Genomic DNA, 20,606 nt, shown 5'->3' on the forward strand with positions numbered 1-20,606 from the left:
TCGCTGCCGACAATGGGGTCGGCAGCTGCAGTGGTTACAGGGCCACTCAGACGTCCTCCAAGAATCTGGTGGACTCTCTCCTCGAGATCCGTGAGAGTGACCACTTGTGGCGGTCCTCCACTGGTGCGAAGCTGGTCTTTGCCAATCCTCGCCATCGTGGACTGCAAGGGAAAGGAGGGGGAGTTATGTTACCTGATGCCCTGAGTGATCATCTCATGCCCCCCATGGTGCAAGAGTCCTTACATGACGCCCTGAGTCAAATGTGCATGTGTGTGCCCAGAAAGGGCCATGGGTGCTTGCTGGCAGATGGCCAATGGGGCACAGGCCACCCTGTAGCCATAAAGTCAGGTGCAAATGAAGGGATGCAGAAGTTTGCAGGAACAACACCCACCCTCACGACCCGAGTGAGGTCGTTGAATTTCTTTCTGCATTGGACAGGGCTTCTGGTCACCATGCTGCTGGAGTTGACCCTCTGGCATACATCCCTCCAAGCTCGTCGGTAGTCCTTATGATTCGGCCTCCTGCCATTGTCTGGGTAGAGAACATCTCGCCGGCGCTCCACTGCGGTCACCAATTGCTCCAGAGCCTCATTGGTGAAGCGCTCTGCTCTCTGTCTCACCTTCTCCATCTGGTCCAAGTTTTTATCGCCAGAGAAGGGCCTGCGCCGATTCTGAGGCCTGCAAGGCGCAGAGTGTGGATGCTGAAGCTGACTGACCCACCCCTTTAAGAGCTGGCAGGCGCCTGGAAGTCTCGTGGTCATCGGTAATTGAGAGCACCTGCGCTGAGCCCGTCCGCTCCGATATTGGATTGCGCCAGAAGTTTAGCGCCTTAGGCGTTCCGTGTAACTCCTGAATTCGCGCCTCAATCAACTTTAGGGGCGATGCAACCCAATGTCGCGCCAGGTGGCGATAAGTTTTGTCTGGCTATAAACTTTGTGCTGCGCCAATTCTAGCACCTCAAGCCGGGCTATACCCAATTTCTAGGCCTATGACTCTATGAGTGAGCGGGTTGGGAGTGAGGGGGGTGGGACTGAGCGGGTCGGGACTGAGGGGTGTGGGAGTGAGGGGGTGGGAAGTGAAGGGGACAGGAGTGAAGGGGAGCGGGACTGTAAGCTAAGCGGGGATTTTGAACAGACTCCAGCGGTGTGACAGGTCTGCCGTCTGTAGTCGAACTGGTCCAGTGCTGGGTGTGGGAGGGGCTCTGAGAATAATTCTGTCAACACCGGGCCGCCGAATGTCGACCTCAGCTCCTGCGCTTCCTTCCCGTTCCCCGGGCGTGTCGCAATCTGCCCTTCTCGCTATTGCCGGGACATTACTGGAGGCTGCGGTCCGTGGCTCAGTGCCCTCCTCCAGCGCTGGCCAGATGTGCTTCCTGCAGGCACCCGCACTGACAGCAGGTTGAACCGCCTGTGGGGAAGTGAGCCTGTGGGCTGGAGCCCTCGACCTCTGACCAGCTCAGTCGGCAGTTTTGGGTCTATTCTGGGCCTGGCCCCCCTCCCTCCCCCCTGCTTCCTGTGGTGTTGCAATCCCCTCACACTGATGATTCCTGTTTTGCTGGGTGAATGGAATTCATTGAATCATCTCACCGCCCCACCCTTCCTCCTCGCCAGACACTCGCCACAGATTGAGGGTAGGCTACCGTCAGGGACTGGGCTTCAGTCAGTGCACGGGAGTGCGGTCACTCAGGTCCAGGGTTGTCCCAGTGCTGCTACTGGAGCTCAGGATGGAGGGCTGGAACAGCCCACTTGCAGGTCTCCATCTCACCGTGCTGACTCTCTGCTCTGCTCTGGGAGTCCGTGCAGGTAAGACGCTGCCATTGACTTGATGTCTGCTGTCGAACACGGGGCTGCGCCTGTTCAGGGAGTCCTGTGGGAAGGAATGACAATCAGCGGGTGTCGATCAGAGGCATCCACCCACAGAGTCAGTTATACTCCTGCAGCGGGGGGTGGGGTCAAGCTGCTGACTTACTCCAGCCGATGTCTCCCGCACAATAGACAACACGGGCCGCAGCGAGCTCTCGGCTCCTGGGCCACCCCAGGCTCAGTGGGTAGCACTCTCCCCTCCGAGTCAGAAGGCTGAGAGTTCAAACCCCACTCCAGCACAGAATCCAGTGCAGTACTGAGGGAGTGTTGAACTGTCGGAGCGTCAGTACTGAGGGAGCGCTGCACTGTCGGAGGGTCAGTACTGAGAGAGCGCTGCACTGTCAGAGGGGCAGTACTGAGGGAGCGCTGCACTGTCAGAGGGGCAGTACTGAGGGAGCGCTGCGCTGTCAGAGGGGCAGTACTGAGGGAGCGCTGCACTGTCGGAGGGTCAATATTGAGGGAGCGCTGCACTGTCGGAGGGGCAGTACTGAGGGAGTGCTGCACTGTCGGTGGGGCAGTATTGAGGGCGTACTGTACTGTCGGAGGGTCAGTACTGAGGGAGCGCTGCACTGTCGGAGGGGCAGTATTGAGGGCGTGCTGCACTGTCAGAGGGGCAGTATTGAGGGCGTGCTGCACTGTCGGAGGGTCAGTACTGACAGCGTACTGCACTGTCGGAGGGGCAGTGCTGAGGGAGTGCTGCACTGTCGGAGGGGCAGTACTGAGGGAGTGCTGCACTGTCGGAGGGTCAGTACTGAGGGAGTGCTGCACTGTCCCATGTAAATACATTCCCATGTCAATAAATGAAGTACAATAGGGAACGTTTAGCTTGGATCAGTGTGGACACCTGATCCTGCCCTCCCTCTCCACAGTGAGTCCCAACCTTCAGGAAAGGACGGGACATGGGGAGAGAACAGGAGGAGGGCAACTCGGAGAACCGAGGGTTGAAGGATCAGGAGGGAGGGGAAAGAGGGAGAAGAGGAGAAGGTGGGTGAAAGCGAGTGGGTGGGAGAAAGGAGAGAGACAGAGCGAGAGATAAAGGGAGGGTAGGGAGAGAAGGAGGGAGAGAGAAAGGGAGAGGATGGGAATCAGGGAGTGGAGAGAGAGGAAGACAGGAGAAAGAGGGAGAGCGTGAGGAGAGAGATTGAGTGAAAGAGGGAGAGGTGTAGAGAGGGTGTGGAGAGAAGGAGGGAGGAGAGGGTGGGAGTGAACAGAGAGACAGAGAGATAAAGAGATGGAGGGGAGAGCAGGTGGGAGGGAGAAAGCAAGAGAATGGGGAGAAGGGAGAGGAAGCGGGCGCATGGTAGAAGAGGGAGGGAGAGTTAAAGAGAAGGTTGGGAGAAAGGAGGGAATGAAGGAGAGAAAGAGGAGAGAGAGTGAGAACATAACATAAGAACATAAGAAATAGGAGCAGGAGTAGGCCAATCGGCCCCTCGAGCCTGCTCCGCCATTCAATAAGATCATGGCTGATCTGATCCTAACCGCCAATCTACTATCACAGAACCATCTCCTGAATCTAACAGAATTAGACACACGAAACAGGAGCAGGATCAGGCTACACGGCCCCTGGGCCCGCTCCGCTACCCACAGGGCCATGACCGATCCGAACCTAGACTCATGTCCAAATTCCTGCCCGCTCCCCGTAACCCTTAATTCCCTTTACTTCTAGGAAACTGTCTATTTCTGTTTTAAATTTCTGTAATGATGTAGCTTCTACAGCTTTTTGGGGCAGCATATTCCATGGACCTACCACCCTCTGAGTGAAGTAGTTCCTCCTCATCTCAGTTTTGAAAGAGCAGCCCCTTATTCTAAGACTATGCCCCCTAGTTCTAGTTTCACCCATCATCGGGAATATCCTCCCCGCATCCACCCGATCCAACCCCTTCATAATCTTATATGTTTCAATAAGATCGCCTCTCATTCTTCTGAACTCCAATGAGTAGAGTCCCAATCTACTCAACCTCCCCTCATATGTCCATCCCCTCATCCCCGGGATTAACCAAGTGAACCTTCTTTGTACTGACTCGAGAGCTGTGTTGCCTGCCTGGTGCCAGGGTTAAGGACATCTCTTCTGGGCTGGAAAGAAACTTGCAGTGGGAGGGGGAGGATCCAGTTGTCGTGGTCCATGTTGGTACAAACGACGTAGATAGGACAAGGAAGCCGGTTCTGTTAAAGGAGTATGAGCAGCTAGGGGTCAAAATAAAAAACAGAACCTCAAGGGTAATAATCTCTGGGTTATTACCTGAGCCACGAGCGAATTTGGCTAGGATAAATAAAATTAAAGAGTTAAATGCGTGGCTCAAAGACTGGTGTGGGAGAAATGGGTTTTGCTTCTTGGGACACTGGCACCAGTACTGGGACAGGAGGGAGCTGTTCTGTTGGGACGGACTCCACTTGGCCAGTGCTGGGACTAGAGTCCTGGCGAATCATATAGCTAGGGCTGTAGAGAGGGCTTTAAACTAATTAGTGGGGGGGAGGTTTCTAGAGAGCAAATAATAGAAATGACAACAGAGAAGGTCATAGACTTAGGTAGCAGTGGGGGAATTAAAAAACAGAATGTGTCAGGAAGGGACAGAAGGTATGGAGTAAAAAGTAAAGTACTAAAAAGGGCAAAAACAGGAACTAAGTGTTACAAAACATATTTGAAAGTCCTTTATCTGAATGCACGTAGCATTCGTAACAAAATGAATGAGTTAACGGCACAAATAATGACATATGGGTATGATCTTGTGGCCATTACAGAAACATGGCTGCAGGGTGACCATGACTGGGAATTAAACATACCAGGTTATTTAACAATCAGGAAGGACAGGCAGGAAGGGAGAGGAGGTGGGGTGGCTATGTTAATAAAGGAAGGAATCACTATAATACAGAGAAATGATATTGGGTCAAAGGAGCAGGATAGTGAAACAGTTTGGGTGGAGGTAAGGAATAATAAGGGGAAAAAAACACTAGTGGGTGTAGTCTATAGGCCTCCGAACAGTTGCAACTCTGTTGGACGGAGTATTAATCAGGAAATAGTTGAGGCTTGTAATAAGGGAACAGCTATAATTATGGGGGATTTTAATTATCATATTAACTGGACAAATCAAATTGGGCAGAGCAGCCTTGAGGAAGAGTTCATTGAGTGTATTAGGGATGGGTTTCTTGAGCAGTATGTAACTGAACCGACCAGGGGGCAAGCAACCTTAGATTTGGTCCTGTGTAATGAGACAGGATTAATTAAAAATGTCCTAGTAAAGGATCCCCTTGGAATGAGTGACCATAACATGGTTGAGTTCCATATTCAATTAGAGGGTGAGAAGGTTGGATCTCAAACAAGCGTGCTGAGCTTGAATAAAGGAGACTATGAAGGTATGAGAGCGGAATTAATTAGAGTGGACTGGGAAAATAGATTAAAGGGTAAGACGGTACGTGACCAGTGGTGTACATTTAAGGAGTTATTTTACAACTTCCAAAAAAAATATATTCCACTGAGGAAAAAAGGGTGTAAAAGAAAAGATAGCCATCCGTGGCTAAGTAAAGTAATTAAGGATAGTATCCGACTAAAAACAAGGGCATATAAGGTAGCCAAATCTAGTGGGAGGATGGAAGATTGGGAAGTCTTTAAAAGACAGCAAAAAATAACAAAAAGATTGATTAAGAAAGGGAAGATAGATTATGAAAGTAAATTAGCAAAAAATATAAAAACAGACAGTAAAAGTTTCTACAGTTACATAAAAAGAAAAAGGGTGGCTAAAGTAAATGTTGGTCCCTTAGAGGATGAGACCGGGAAATTAATGGTGGGAAACATGGAGATGGCAAAAACACTGAACAATTATTTTGTATCAGCCTTTACAGTAGAGGACACTAAGAATATCCCAACACTGGACAAACAGGGGGCTCTAGAGGGGGAGGAACTAAATACAATTAAAATCACTAAGGAAGTGGTACTTGGTAAAATAATGGGACTCAAGGCGGATAAATCCCCTGGACCTGATGGCTTGCATCCCAGGGTCTTGAGGGAAGTAGCGGTAGGGATTGTGGATGCATTGGTAATAATTTTCCAAAACTCACTGGACTCAGCAAAGGTCCCGGCAGATTGGAAAACTGCTAATGTAACACCCTTATTTAAAAAGGGTAGTAGGCAGAAGGCTGGAAACTATAGACCTGTTAGCCTAACATCTGTGGTTGGTAAAATGTTAGAGTCCATTATTAAGGAGACAGTAACGGGACATTTGGATAAACATAATTTAATAGGGCAAACTCAGCATGGTTTCATGAAGGGGAAGTCATGTTTAACAAATTTGCTTGAGTTTTTTGAGGAAGTTGTTGTGTATGTAATATGTGTGCTACTTTGAACCTATGGACAGGACTGCACTACTTGTAGGGCGTAGTGATACGCAGTACCACTCCTGGCCATAGGGGTATAAATAGTACTGTGGGTACTGATCTCCCCTCAGTTCCCGCCTGTGGGCATGAAGTAAAGACCTACGTGTAGTCCCTACCTCCAACCAGTAAAGACCTGTTTTATTGTTACTGATTAAGTCTGAGTATTAATTACTTGAACAACTCACAGACTTAACACTGGCGACGAGTCAGGTTCTTACCCTGCGGCAGTTGAAGAGAGGTTTCAAACATCACCACCCCACTAGAAGCGACAGGCTTTAGGACTCTGAAGCCTCCATCAGCGACTGAGCACTGGAGTGCAGCAGCTATCCTGACAGCTTCCAGCGACTGACAGAAGTCTTTCTGCAGTTTCCTTGTTCAACCTAGGTGGTGGGGTAAGCCGTGCAGTGTTGGCTGCAAAGACAGGGCTGGGGAAGTTGGAGAAGATAAGGGCGATCGCAATCCCTGATAAGAGCCGCGGTGAAACGCGCGAGCGGGTGAGCCAGAGCCCGGGAGGGAGCGAGCAAGAGCCGCTTTGGTCGGGAGCCACTTCGCGATCCAGCGATCGCATCCGCTGATAAGGGCAGCACTCGGGCGATCGCGGCGAAGATAAGGGCCGCACTCGGGGGCTGAAGGGAGACGGCGTCGGGGGACGGGTGAAGACCGCCAAGCGCGGGAAAACCGCCATTTTGTGGGTGGAGGACGACGGCAAGAGCGGGAAGCCGCCATCTTTGATAACAAGTAAAGAAAATAAAATCTGAGAAATTGCAAATCTACAATGCCTAAACATGGGAATATTAGCACCTTTGATAGTGACCTCGAAGATTGGGCCATATATGTTGAAAGAGTAAAAAATTATTGTAAGGCCAATAAAATTCGTGACCAAGATAAAGCTCTAACATTATTAAATTTAATGGGTGCGAAGACATACGGGCAATTGAAACACCTGTTATCACCAGATGAACCGGCGGATAAGACGTTCGATGAGATTGTTACTGTCCTGAAAGATCATCTAAACCCCACGCCGCTGATGCTAGCGGAACGATTTAAATTTTACAACAGAAGGCAGCTACAGCATGAAAGCAATGCTGAATATTTGCTGCAATTGCGTAAATTAGCGAAATATTGCCAGTTTGGAACGGGACTGACAGGTGCACTACGAGACAAATTTGTGCGTGGTTTATTTAAACAGGATACACAAAAGCGACTGCTCGAGGAGAATGAGCTGACGCTTGAGAAGGCGGTCACTATGGCAGCAGCACACGAAGCCGCAGCGAGAGGCACGGCAGTAATGCAGCTACGGTCACCGGAGCTCAGTGCACACAAATTGGGTGTGAGTTCTGGCAAATGTTATCGTTGTGGAAAGACAACGCATGATCAGAACCAGTGTTGGTTTAAAAACCAAGAATGTAGAACTTGTGGTAGGCTTGGTCATATAGCTAGAGTATGCAGGTCAGGGAAGAAGACCAGCAACAAGAAGTCACCGCAAGGAAAATACGCAAAGGTACACAAGGTGACCGAACAGGAGTCCGATTCAGATGCTAGCAGTAATGAACTGGCTAGCTTAAGCTGTAATGAACTGGCTAGCTTAAGGGTACTCAACGTTGGTAAGGGTGCAGACCTCCAGACAATTTGGGTTACTCTTCAGATAGAAGGAGTCCAAGTAAAAATGGAATTGGACACTGGATCGGCATTGTCGGTCATGAATAAGAAAGATTACAGAAGGTTATTCCAACATATTCCCCTACAGGATACGGAGATTATATTGACAACCTACACGGGGCAGAGAGTGTACCCCATCGGGACAATAAAGGTTGCAGTGGCCAACAAGGGCGAAGGAAGTCAAATAATGGACTTATATGTGCTACCGGAGGGAGGTCCACCACTACTAGGCCGGGAGTGGTTTAGAAACATAAATATGGACTGGCATTCGCTAAAAGCCATAAAGAGTGAGAACTCGGTGCAGATAATCAGCCCAGACTCTAGAACTGATGATGGTAAGACCAACCCATGTGCAAAAGACAAAGTTTCAGCACAGAATTCCACTGAGCAACAACAACATAGTTTAACAGAGAATTCTGAGTCTGTCAAGTCTACTGATATGCCCATTTCTGAGGGACACCGGGCTCGAACTCAACTCCATTTCAAACTACAACAGCAATTAGAACAAATGCTTCGCCGTTTTGAGCAAGAGTTGAATGCAACGAAAGAGTTCTTTGATATAGAGTTGGAGAATCTGGAAAGACAACAGAAGCAGCTGATGGAGAAAATGGAGCAGGAGCACACAAAACGTCTGATGTCAGAGGAGTTAACGGTCAGCCAACTCCTGCATATGCTGAAGGACAGGACTCTGAAATGGGAAAAACTTGAACACGAACTTCAATATTCAAACGAAAGGGGTTCGGAGCTCTCAAAGGTTATTGGAAGAGCTGAGGTGGCAACACAGACTGAGATGACTGCAACAGAGCAGCCCTTGGATGCCAAAAGTACGCTGACTCACGTCAACGTAGAACAACAGACCGCTGAAACAGCTGCTCCGGTAGAGGGATTGAATAGTCCGATCAATCAATCTCCAAAAGAAGTTGAAGTAGTAAAATCTCAAATGAGGTCATTAGTAAACGACTTGCTGAAAGCCCAGAAAAAGCTGGATGAAGAGGTACGCATGAAGAAGTCTCTTCAGGAAAGATGTCTGGACTTGGAACAAAAGCTGGCTAACGCCCAGCTGGGTATAGAGGAAATAGAAGACCCTCTCGCTGGCCTAGATCAGGACGACACCGAATATTACTATGTCCTGTCCTGCCCAACTTGTAACTTCGACTCCCACCATACAGAAATCATGGAGGAGCACCGAAAGTCTACGGAACATCGGGAGAAGGTGGCTCTACTACGGAAAAAGGAGGAAGAGAAGGAGGAACTGCGCATGCAGCTGGCAGCTGACAGTGGAGCCCAGAGAGTCTCCAAGAAGCAGAAAAGGAAAAGTCGAAACAGAAGATGACCCATCTGAACCATTATTACCTCTACCAGATCACACACGTGGTCCCTCCGAACGGAGCCAATTCAGTTCGGAAGTTCAAACTGTTAAATCCATGGAAGGACTATTGAATGAATCACTCCAGCAACGTGAACCGACTACACCACAGAGATTGAATCTGTGAACTGTTTTCCGCAGAGACTGAATCTGTGATCTGTTTTGACATGAAGTTATCTATGTATCTATGTTATTTTGTTATGTAAAGCTGAAGTTATATATGTATATATGTTATTACGTTATGTTAAATGGGGAGATGACTGTAAAGCTAGGAAGGGAGGAATGTTGTGTATGTAATATGTGTGCTACTTTGAACCTATGGACAGGACTGCACTACTTGTAGGGCGTAGTGATACGCAGTACCACTCCTGGCCATAGGGGTATAAATAGTACTGTGGGTACTGATCTCCCCTCAGTTCCCGCCTGTGGGCATGAAGTAAAGACCTACGTGTAGTCCCTACCTCCAACCAGTAAAGACCTGTTTTATTGTTACTGATTAAGTCTGAGTATTAATTACTTGAACAACTCACAGACTTAACAGAAGTAACATACAGGGTGGATAAAGGGGAACCAGTGGACGTAGTGTATTTAGACTTCCAAAAGGCATTTGACAAGGTGCCACACAAAAGATTATTGCTCAAGATAAAAAATCACGGGATTGGGGGTAATATTCTGGCGTGGGTGGATGATTGGCTCTCTAACAGAAAGCAGAGAGTTGGGATAAATGGTTCGTTCTCAGATTGGCAACCAGTAACTAGTGGTGTTCCGCAGGGGTCAGTGCTGGGTCCCCAACTCTTTACAATCTATATTAACGATTTGGAGGAGGGGACCGAGTGTAACATATCAAAGTTTGCAGATGATACAAAGATGGGATGGAAAGTAGTGAGTGAGGAGGACATAAAAAACCTGCAAAGGGACATAGACAGGCTAAGTAAGTGGGCAGAGATTTGGCAGATGGAATACAATACTGGAAAGTGTGAGGTTATGCACTTTGGCAGGAAAAATCATAGAGCAAGTTATTATCTTAATGGCAAGAAACTGGAAAGTACTGTAGTACAAAGGGATCTGGGGGTCCTGGTGCACGAAACTCAAAAAGTTAGTATGCAGGTGCAGCAAGTGATTAAGAAGGCCAATGGAATGTTGGCTTTTATTGCTAGGGGGTTAGAATATAAAAACAGGGAGGTATTGCTGCAGTTGTACAAGGTATTGGTGAGGCCGCACCTGGAATACTGCATACAGTTTTGGTGTCCATACTTAAGAAAAGACATACTTGCTCTCGAGTCAGTACAAAGAAGGTTCACTCGGTTAATCCCGGGGATGAGGGGGTGGTCATATGAGGAGAGGTTGAGTAGATTGGGACTCTACTCATTGGAGTTCAGAAGAATGAGAGGCGATCTTATTGAAACATATAAGATTGTGAAGGGGCTTGATCGGGTGGATGCGGTGAGGATGTTCCCAATGATGGGTGAAACTAGAACTAGGGGGCATAATCTTAAAATAAGGGGCTGCTCATTCAAAACTGAGATGAGGAGAAACTTCTTCACTCAGAGGGTGGTAGGTTTGTGGAATTTGCTGCCCCAGAAAGCTGTGGAAGCTACATCATTAAATAAATTTAAAACAGAAATAGGTAGTTTCCTAGAAGTAAAGGGAATTAAGGGTTACGGGGAGCGGGCAGGAAATTGGACATGAGTCTGGGTTCGGAATGGTCATGGCCCTGTGGGTAGTGGAGTGGGCCCAGGGGCCGTGTAGCCTTGTTCTGCTCCTACTGTGTTCTAATTCTGTTAGATTTCAGGAGATGGTTTTATTCCTGTTCCTGGCTGGGGTGGAGATCGTCTTTACAGAAGGTAAGTACTGTAGAAAATATAGGGACAGAGTGATCTCCTGGAAGAATTTCGATCGCCTGGATGGGTCGGAGAGGAATTTCCCAGATTTTTTTCTCCCAAATTGGCCATTGGGTCTTTATCTGGTTTTTCGCCTCTCCCAGGAGATCACATGGGTTCGGGTGGGATGCAGAGTGATAGAAGATTTGAGGTTAGGATCAGATTAGCCATGATCTTATTGAATGGTGGAGCAGGCTCGAGGGGCCAATTGGCCTACTCCTGCTCCTATTTCTTATGTTCTTATGTTCTTATGTTCTTAAGTATGGACACCAAAACTGTATGCAGTATTCCAGGTGCGGTCTCACCAATACCTTGTACAACTGAAGCAATATCTCCCTATTTTTATATTCTATCCCCCTAGCAATGAAAGCCAACATTCCATTGGCCTTCTTGATCACTTGCTGCACCTGCATACTAACCTTTTGAGTTTTAGTGCACCAGGACCCCCAGATCCCTTTGTACTTCAGTACTTTCCAGTTTCTTGCCATTAAGATAATAACTTGCTCTCCGATTTTTCCTGCCAAAGTGCATAACCTCACACTTTCCAGTATTGTATTCCATCTGCCAAATCTCTGCCCACTTACTTAACCTGTCTATCTCCCTTTGCAGGTTTTTTATGTCCTCCTCACTCACTACTTTCCCTCCCATCTTAGTATCATCTGCAAACTTTGATATGTTACACTCGGTCCCCTCCTCCAAATCATTAATATAGATTGTAAAGAGTTGGGGACCCAGCACTGACCCTTGTGGAACACCACTAGTTACTGATTGCCAGTCCGAGAATGAACCATTTATCCCAACCCTCTGCCTTCTGTTAGATAGCCAATCCTCTATCCATGCCAGAATATTACCCCCAATCCCATGATTTTTTATCTTAAGCAATAATCTTTTGTGTGGCACCTTGTCAAATGCCTTTTGGAAGTCTAAATACACTACGTCCACTGGTTCCCCTTTATCCACCCTATATGTTACTTCCTCAAAGAACTCCAGCAAATTTGTCAAACATGACTTCCCCTTCATAAAACCATGCTGACTTTGTCCTATTAAATTATGATTATCCAAATGTCCTGTTACTGTCTCCTTAATAATGGACTCCAATATTTTACCTACCACAGATGTTAGGCTAACCGGTCTATAGTTTCCAGCCTTCTGTCTACTGCCCTTTTTAAATAGGGGTGTTACATTAGCAGTTTTCCAGTCTGCCGGGACCTTTGCTGAGTCCAGGGAGTTTTGGAAAATTATTACCAATGCATCCACAATCCCTACCGCCACTTCCCTCAAGACCCTAGGATGTAAGCCATCAGGTCCAGGTGATTTATCCGCCTTGAGTCCCATTATTTTACCGAGTACCACTTCCTTAGTGATTTTGATCGTGTTTAGCTCCTCCCCCCCTATAGCCCCCTGTTTGTCCAGTGTTGGGATATTCTTAGTGTCTTCTACTGTAAAGACTGATACAAAATATTCATTCAGTGTTTTTGCCATCTCCATATTTCTCACCATTAATTTCCCGGTCTCATCCTCTAAGGGACCAACATTTACTTTAGCCACCCTTTTTCTTTTTATATAACTATAAAAACTCTTACTATCTGTTTTTATATTTTTTGCTAATTTACTTTCATAATCTATCTTCCCTTTCTTAATCAATCTTTTTGTTATTTTTTGCTGTCTTTTAAAGTTTTCCCAATCCTCTATCCTCCCACTAGATTTGGCTACCTTATATGCCCTTGTTTTTAGTCAAATACTATCCTTAATTTCTTTACTTAGCCACGGATGGCTGTCTTTTCTTTTACACCCTTTTCTTCTCAGTGGAATATATATTTTTTGGAAGTTGTAAAATAACTCCTTAAATGTACACCACTGATCATGTATCATCTTACCCTTTAATCTATTTTCCCAATCCACTCTACTCAATTCCGCTCTCATACCTTCATAGTCTCCTTTATTCAAGCTTAGCACGCTTGTTTGAGATCCAACCTCCTCACCCTCTAATTGAATATGGAATTCAACCATGTTATGGTCACTCATTCCAAGGGGATCCTTTACTAGGACATTTTTAATTAATCCTGTCTCGTTACACAGGACCAGATCTAAGGATGCTTGCCCCCTGGTCGGTTCAGTTACATACTGCTCAGGAAACCCATCCCTAATACACTCAATGAACTCATCCTCAAGGCAGCCCTGCCCAATTTGATTTGTCCAATTAATATGATAGTTAAAATCCCCCATAATTATAGATGCTCCCTTATTACAAGCCTCAACTATATCCTGATTGATACTCCGTCCAACAGAGTTGCAACTGTTCGGAGGCCTATAGACTACGCCCACTAGTGTTTTTTTCCCCTTATTCCTTACCTCCACCCAAACTGTTTCATTATCCTGATCTTTTGACCCAATATCATTTCTCTGTATTACAGTGATTCCTTCCTTTATTAACATAGCCAGCCCACCTCCCCTTCCTTCCTGCCTGTCCTTCCTGATCGTTAAATAACCTGGTATGTTTAATTCCCAGGCATTGTCACCCTGCAGCCATGTTTCTGTAATGGCCACAAGATCATACCCATATGTAGTTATTTGTGCCATTAACTCGTCTATTTTGTTACGAATGCTACGTGCATTCAGATAGAGAACTTTCAAATATGTTTTGTGACACTTAGTTCCTGCTTTTGCCCTTTTTATTACTTTACCTTTTACTCCATACCTTCTGCCCCTTCCTGACACGCTCTGGTTTTTAATTTCCCCATTCCTACCTAAGTCTATGAGCTTCTCTGTTGTCATTTTTATTATTTGCTCTCTAGGAACCTCCCCTCCACTAGTTAGTTTAAAGCCCTCTCTACAGCTCTAGTTATATGATCCGCCAGGACTCTAGTCCCAGCACTGGCCAAGTGAAGCCCGTCCCAGCGGAACAGCTCCCTCCTGCCCCAGTACTGGTGCCAGTGTCCCAGGAAGCAAAACCCATTTCTCCCACACCAGTCTTTGAGCCATGCATTTAACTCTCTAATTTTATTTGTCCTAGCCAAATTCGCTCGTGGCTCAGGTAATAATCCAGAGATTATTACCCTTGAGGTTCTGTTTTTTAATTTGACCCCTAGCTGCTCATACTCCTTTAACAGAACCGGCTTCCTAGTCCTATCTACGTCGTTTGTACCAACATGGACCACGACAACTGGATCCACCCCCTCCCACTGCAAGTTTCTTTACAGCCCAGAGGAGATGTCCTTAACCCTGGCACCGGGTAGGCAACACAGCCTTCGTGACTCTCGCTCTCGGCTGCAGAGAACTCTATCTATCCCCCTAATAATACTATCCCCTACCACTGCAACATTTCTATTTACTCCCCCGTCTTGAATGGCCCCCCATTCCACGGTGCTGTGGCCAGGTTACTCATCCTCCCTACAGTCCCTGCTCCCGTCCCCACAGGGAGTAAGAACCTCGAACCTGTTGGTCAAGAGCAAGGGCTGCGGCTCCTCCAGCTCTACCTCCTGGATCCCCGTACCTGCCTCACTCGTAGTCACACTGTCCTGTCCCTGACCATGGGCTACATCTGAATTACTTAACTTCATAGGTGTGACCACCTCCTGATACACAGAGTCCAGGTACTTCTCCCCCTCCCTGATGTGTCGCAGTGTCTGAAGCTCAGACTCCAGCTCATCAACACGGAGCTGGAGTTCCTGTAGCAGCAGACACTTGTCACAGACGTAATAACCATGAGCCTCAATGGGGTTCACCGGCTCCCACATCTCGCAACAGTAACACATCACCTGCTCCATTCTATGTAATTAATTAAATTTTTTATTGTTAGTTATGGACACCCTCTGCCCGATTTTAGATGCTAGTATCCCCTTTATTAATTGGATTTAAATCAAATCAATCCCTCTAGTTACACCAGTTAAATGGTTTACCAACAGTCACTCTGCACCAGAAAGGCCTTGGTACACCACAGCAACCTTAAAAACTATAAACCACAGACTTAAAGTTTTAAAACGAGAGAAATACTCCAACCAATCACCTACCTGTTTTGTGATGACGTCACACCTTGAATACTTTTTACCTCTCTCCTTGCCTGAGATTGGAGATTGGTGAGGCCTACCTGAGCCTCTGGGGCCTCTTGTAGTCTCTCTGCCGCGCTGCTCCGCCTCCACCCGCTGCCGATGCCGCACTGAGGCCTACCTGAGCCTCTGGGGCCTCTTGTAGTCGCTCTGCCGCGCTGCTCCGCCTCCACCCGCTGCCGATGCCGCACTGAGGCCTACCTGAGCCTCTGGGGCCTCTTGTAGTCGCTCTTCCGCGCTGCTCCGCCTCCACCCGCTGCTGATGCCGCACCGAGGCCTACCTGAGCCTCTGGGGCCTCTTGTAGTCGCTCTGCCGCACTGCTCCGCCTCCACCCGCTGCCGATGCCGCACTGAGGCCTACCTGAGCCTCTGGGGCCTCTTGTAGTCGCGCTGCTCCACCTCCACCCACTGCCGATGCCGCAGAGAGGGTGAGGGAGTGATAAAGTAAGAGAGTGCGAGATAAAGGGGAGAGAGAGAGAGGGAGGGAGGGTAACAAAAGAATGAAGAGAGAGACCGAGGGAGGGCGATCAGTCACTGGTTGCAATCTTCACACAGACTAAAAAGATGAGGTTCTCGATTCTGAGCAACAGCGTTGTTGCAGAGCCAGAGACGTGGGGCACAGTCGTACCAAACTATGAGATGTGAGGGAGCTGGACAGGAAATATCTCTGGGAGGAAGTGGCATCATGTTTCAAACGCAGGAATTTCAGCTTGAGTTTGATTCGGGGAGGCGAGTGGAGGAGTGAGGCCGACAGTAAACCCTGGTGTGCGAGTGTCAGTGACACCCCTTCAGAGTGTGAAACCCCGTCACTCCACCTCACCCACATGGGCTTCAATCCACCAGTGTTAGCTCAGTGTGAGCACTTTCACCCGGGGTCAAAAGGTCGTGGGTTCAAGTCCCAAAAACTTGAGCAGAAAATCGAGACTGACACTCCAGTGCAGTACTGAGGGAGCGCTGCACTGTCGGAGGGGCAGTACTGAGGGAGTGCTGCACTGTCGGAGGGGCAGTACTGAGGGAGTGCTGCACTGTCGGAGGGGAAGTACTGAGAGAGCTCTGCACTGTCGGAGGGGCAGTACTGAGGGAGTGCTGCACTGTCGGAGGGGAAGTACTGACAGAGCTCTGCACTGTCGGAGGGGCAGTACTGAGAGAGTGCTGCACTGTCGGAGGGGCAGTACTAACGGAGCTCTGCACTGTCGGAGGGGCAGGACTGGGAGCGCTGCACTGTCGGAGGGGCAGTACTGTGGGAGCTCTGCACTGTCGGAGGGGCAGTACTGAGGGAGCGCTGCACTATCGGAGGGGCAGTACTGAGTGAGCACTGCACTGTCGGAGGGACAGTACTGAGGGAGCGCTGCACTGTCGGAGGGGCAGTACTGAGGGAGTGCTGCACTGTCGGAGGGGCAGTACTGAGAGAGCGCTGTACTGTCGGAGGGGCAGTACTGAGGGAGCGCTGCACTGTCGGAGGGGCAGTACTGTGGGAAATCTGCACTGTCGGAGGGGCAGTACTGAGGGAGTGCTACACTGTCGGAGGGGCAGTACTGAGAGAGCGCTGTACTGTTGGAGGGGCAGTACTGAGGGAGCGCTGCACTGTCGGAGGGGTAGTACTGAGAGAGTGCTGCACTGTCGGAGGGGCAGTACTGACGGAGCTCTGCACTGTCGGTGGGGCAGTACTGAGGGAGCGCTGCACTGTCGGAGGGGCAGTACTGAGGGAGCGCTGCACTGATGGATGGGCAGTACTGAAAGAGTGCTGCACTGTCGGAGGGGCAGTACTGAGGGAGTGCCGGACTGTCGGAGGGGCAGTACTGAGGGAGAGCTGTACTGTTGGAGGGGCAGTACTGAGAGAGCGCTGTACTGTCGGAGGGGCAGCACTAAGGGAGCGCTGCACTGTCGGAGGGGCAGTATTGAGAGAGCGCTGTACTGTCGGAGGGGCAGTACTGAGGGAGCGCTGCACTGTCGGAGGGGCAGTACTGAGGGAGCGCTGCACTATCGGAGGGGCAGCGCTGAGGGAGCGCTGCACTGTCGGAGGGGTAGTACTGAGGGAGTGCCACACTGTCGGAGGGGCAGTACTGAGGGAGAACTGTACTGTCGGAGGGGAAGTACTGAGAGAGCGCTGTAATGTCGGAGGGGCTGTACTGAGGGAGTGCTGCACTGTCGGAGGGGCAGCACTGAGAGAGCGCTGTACTGACGGAGGGGCAGTACTGAAGGAGCGCTGCACTATCGGAGGGGCAGTACTGAGAGAGCGCTGTACTGTCGGAGGGGCAGTGCTGAGGGAGCGCTGCACTGTCGGAGGGGCAGTAAAGAGAGAGCGCTGTACTGTCGGAGGGGCAGTACTGAGGGAGCGCTGCACTGTCGGAGGGGCAGTACTGAGAGAGAGCTGCACTGTCGGAGGGGCAGTACTGAGGGAGCTCTGCACTGTCGGAGGGGCAGGACTGAGGGAGCGCTGCACTGTCGGAGGGGCACTACTGTGGGAGCTCTGCGCTGTCGGAGGGGCAGTACTGAGGGAGCACTGCACTATCGGAGGGGCAGTACTGAGTGAGCTCTGCACTGTCGGAGGGGCAGTACTGAGTGAGCTCTGCACTGTTGGAGGGGCAGTACTGAGAGAGTGCTGCAATGTTGGAGGGGCAGTACTGAGGGAGCTATGCACTGTCGGAGGGGCAGTACTGAGGGAGCGCTGCACTGTTGAAGGGGCAGTACTGTGGGAGCGCTGCACTGTCGGAGGGACAGAACTGAGGGAGTGCTGCACTTTCGGAGGGACAGTACTGAGGGTGCGCTGCACTGTTGGAGGGGCAGTACTGAGGGAGCGCTGCACTATCGGAAGGGCAGTACTGTGGGAGCTCTGCACTGTCGGAGGTGCAGTACTGAGGGAGCACTGCGCTGTCGGAGGGGCAGTACTGAGAGAGTGCTGCACTGTCGGAAGGGCAGTACTGAGGGAGCACTGCACTTTCGGAAGTACAGTACTGAGGGAGCGCTGCACTGTTGGAGGGACAGTACTGAGGGAGCGCTGCACTGTTGGAGAGGCAGTACTGAGGGAGCGCTGCACTATCGGAGGGGCAGTACTGTGGGAGCTCTGCACTGTTGGAGGGGCAATACTGAGGGAGCGCTGCACTGTCGGAGGGGCAATACTGAGGGAGCGCTGCACGATCGGAGGGGCAGTACTGTGGGAGCTCTGCACTGTCGGAGGGGCAATACTGAGGGAGCGCTGCACTGTTGGAGGGACAGTACTGAGGGAGCGCTGCACTTTCAGAGGGATATTACTGAGGGAGCGCTGCACTGTCGGAGGGGCAGTATTGAGGAAGCGCTGCACTGTCGGAGAGACAGTACTGAGGGAACGCTGCACTGTCGGCGGGGCAGTACTGAGGGAGCGCTGCACTTTCGGAGGGACAGTACTGAGGGAGCACTGCACTGTCGGAGGGGCAGTACTGAGGGAGCGCTGCACTGTCGGAGGGGCAGTACAGAGGGAGCGCTGCACTGTCGGAGGGACAGTAATGAGGGAGCGCTGCACTGTCGGAGGGATAGTACAGAGGGAGCACTGCACTGTCGGTGAGGCAGTACTGAGGGAGCGCTGCACTGTCGGAGGGGCAGTACTGTGGAAGCTCTGCACTGTCGGAGGGGCAGTACTGAAAGAGTGCTGCTCTATCGGAGGGGCAGTACTGAGTGAGCGCTGCACTGTCGGAGGGGCAATACTGAGGGAGCGCTGCACTGTCGGAGGGACAGTACTGAGGGAGCGCTGCACTTTCGGAGGGACAGTACTGAGGGAGCGCTGCACTGTTGGAGGGACAGTACTGAGGGAGTGCTGCACTGTCGGAGGTATAGTACAGAGGGAGCGCTGCACTGTCGGAGGGGCAGTACTGAGGGAGCGCTGCACTATCGGAGGGGCAGAACTGAGTGAGCGCTGCACTGTCGGAGGGGCAATACTGAGGGAGCGCTGCACTGTCGGAGGGACAGTTCTGAGGGAGCGCTGCACTTTTGGAGGGGAAGTAATGAGGGAGCGCTGCACTGTCGGAGGGGCAGTACTGAGAGAGTGCTGCACTGTCCGAGGGGCAGTACTGAGGGAGCTCTGCACTGTCGGAGGGGCAGCACTGACAGAGCGCTGTACTGTCGGAGGGGCAGTACTGAAGGAGTGCTGCACCGTCGGAGGGGCAGTACTGAGGGAGTTCTGCACTGTCGGAGGGGCAGTTCTGAGGGAGCGCTGCACTGTCGGAGGGACAGTGCTGAGGGAGCGCTGCACTGTTGGAGGGACAGTACTGAGGGAGTGCTGCACTGTCGGAGGTATAGTACAGAGGGAGCGCTGCACTGTCGGAGGGGCAGTACTGAGGGAGCGCTGCAATATCGGAGGGGCAGAACTGAGTGAGCGCTGCACTGTCGGAGGGGCAATACTGAGGGAGCGCTGCACTGTCGGAGGGACAGTTCTGAGGGAGCGCTGCACTTTCGGAGGGGCAGTAAAGAGGGAGCGCTGCACTGTCGGAGGGGCAGTACTGAGAGAGTGCTGCACTGTCGGAGGGGCAGTACTGAGGGAGCTCTGCACTGTCGGAGGGGCAGTACTGGGGGAGCGCTGCACTGTCGGAGGGGTAGTACTGAGGGAGCGCTGCACTGTCGGAGGGACAGTACTGAGGGAGCGCTGCACTGTCGGAGGGATAGTACTGAGGGAGCGCTGCGCTTTTGGAGGGGCAGTACTGAGGGAGCGCTGCACTGTCGGAGGGACAGTACTGAGGGAGCACTGTACTTTCGGAGGGGCAGTACTGAGGGAGCCCTCCACTGTCGGGGGGGCAGTACTGAGAGAGAGCTGTACTGTCGGACGGGCAGTACTGAGGGAGCGCTGCAATGTCAGAGGGGCAGTACTGAGGGAGTGCTGCTCTGTCGGAGGGGCAGTATCGAGGGAGCGTTGCACTGTCGGAGGGGCAGTAATGAGGGAGCACTGCACTGTCGGAGGGGCAGTAGTGAGGGAGCGCTGCACTGTCGGAGGGGCAGTACTGAGGGAGCGCTGCACTGTCGGAGGGACAGTACTGAGTGAGCGCTGCACTTTCGGAAGGACAGTACTGAGGGAGCACTGCACTGTTGGAGGGGCAGTACTGAGGGAGCGCTGCACTATCAGAGGGGCAGTACTGTGGGAGCTCTGCACTGTCGGGGGGCAGTACTGAGGGAGCGCTGCACTGATGGAGGGGCAGTACTGAAAGAGAGCTGCACTGTCGGAGGGGCAGTACTGAGGGAGTGCCGGACTGTCGGAGGGGCAGTACTGAGGGAGAGCTGTACTGTTGGAGGGGCAGTACTGAGAGAGCACTGTACTGTCGGAGGGGCAGCACTAAGGGAGCGCTGCACTGTCGGAGGGGCAGTATTGAGAGAGCGCTGTACTGTCGGAGGGGCAGCACTGAGGGAGCGCTGCACTGTCGGAGGGGCAGTACTGAGGGAGCGCTGCACTATCGGAGTGGCAG

The 20,606-nt window shown here is 50.8% G+C and overlaps 1 protein-coding gene across 1 annotated transcript in view; it reads left to right on the forward strand.

Annotated features, from left to right (window-relative positions):
- The first annotated feature begins 1,590 nt into the window (after window positions 1-1,590).
- Window positions 1,591-20,606, forward strand: part of LOC147095562 (zinc-alpha-2-glycoprotein-like) — a 199,461-nt gene continuing 180,445 nt past the window's right edge. Inside the window, exon 1 of the mRNA XM_085974691.1 lies at window positions 1,591-1,801. Within this exon, the coding sequence (XP_085830817.1) occupies window positions 1,723-1,801 (79 nt within the window). The 5' untranslated portion in view covers window positions 1,591-1,722. The remainder of the gene's footprint in view (window positions 1,802-20,606) is intronic.

The sequence above is a fragment of the Somniosus microcephalus genome, unplaced genomic scaffold, assembly GCF_052327205.1.
Source record: "Somniosus microcephalus isolate GS21.2 unplaced genomic scaffold, FLI_Smic_1.0 unresolved_chr1, whole genome shotgun sequence".
In the NCBI taxonomy this organism is placed as follows: Eukaryota; Metazoa; Chordata; class Chondrichthyes; order Squaliformes; family Somniosidae; genus Somniosus; species Somniosus microcephalus.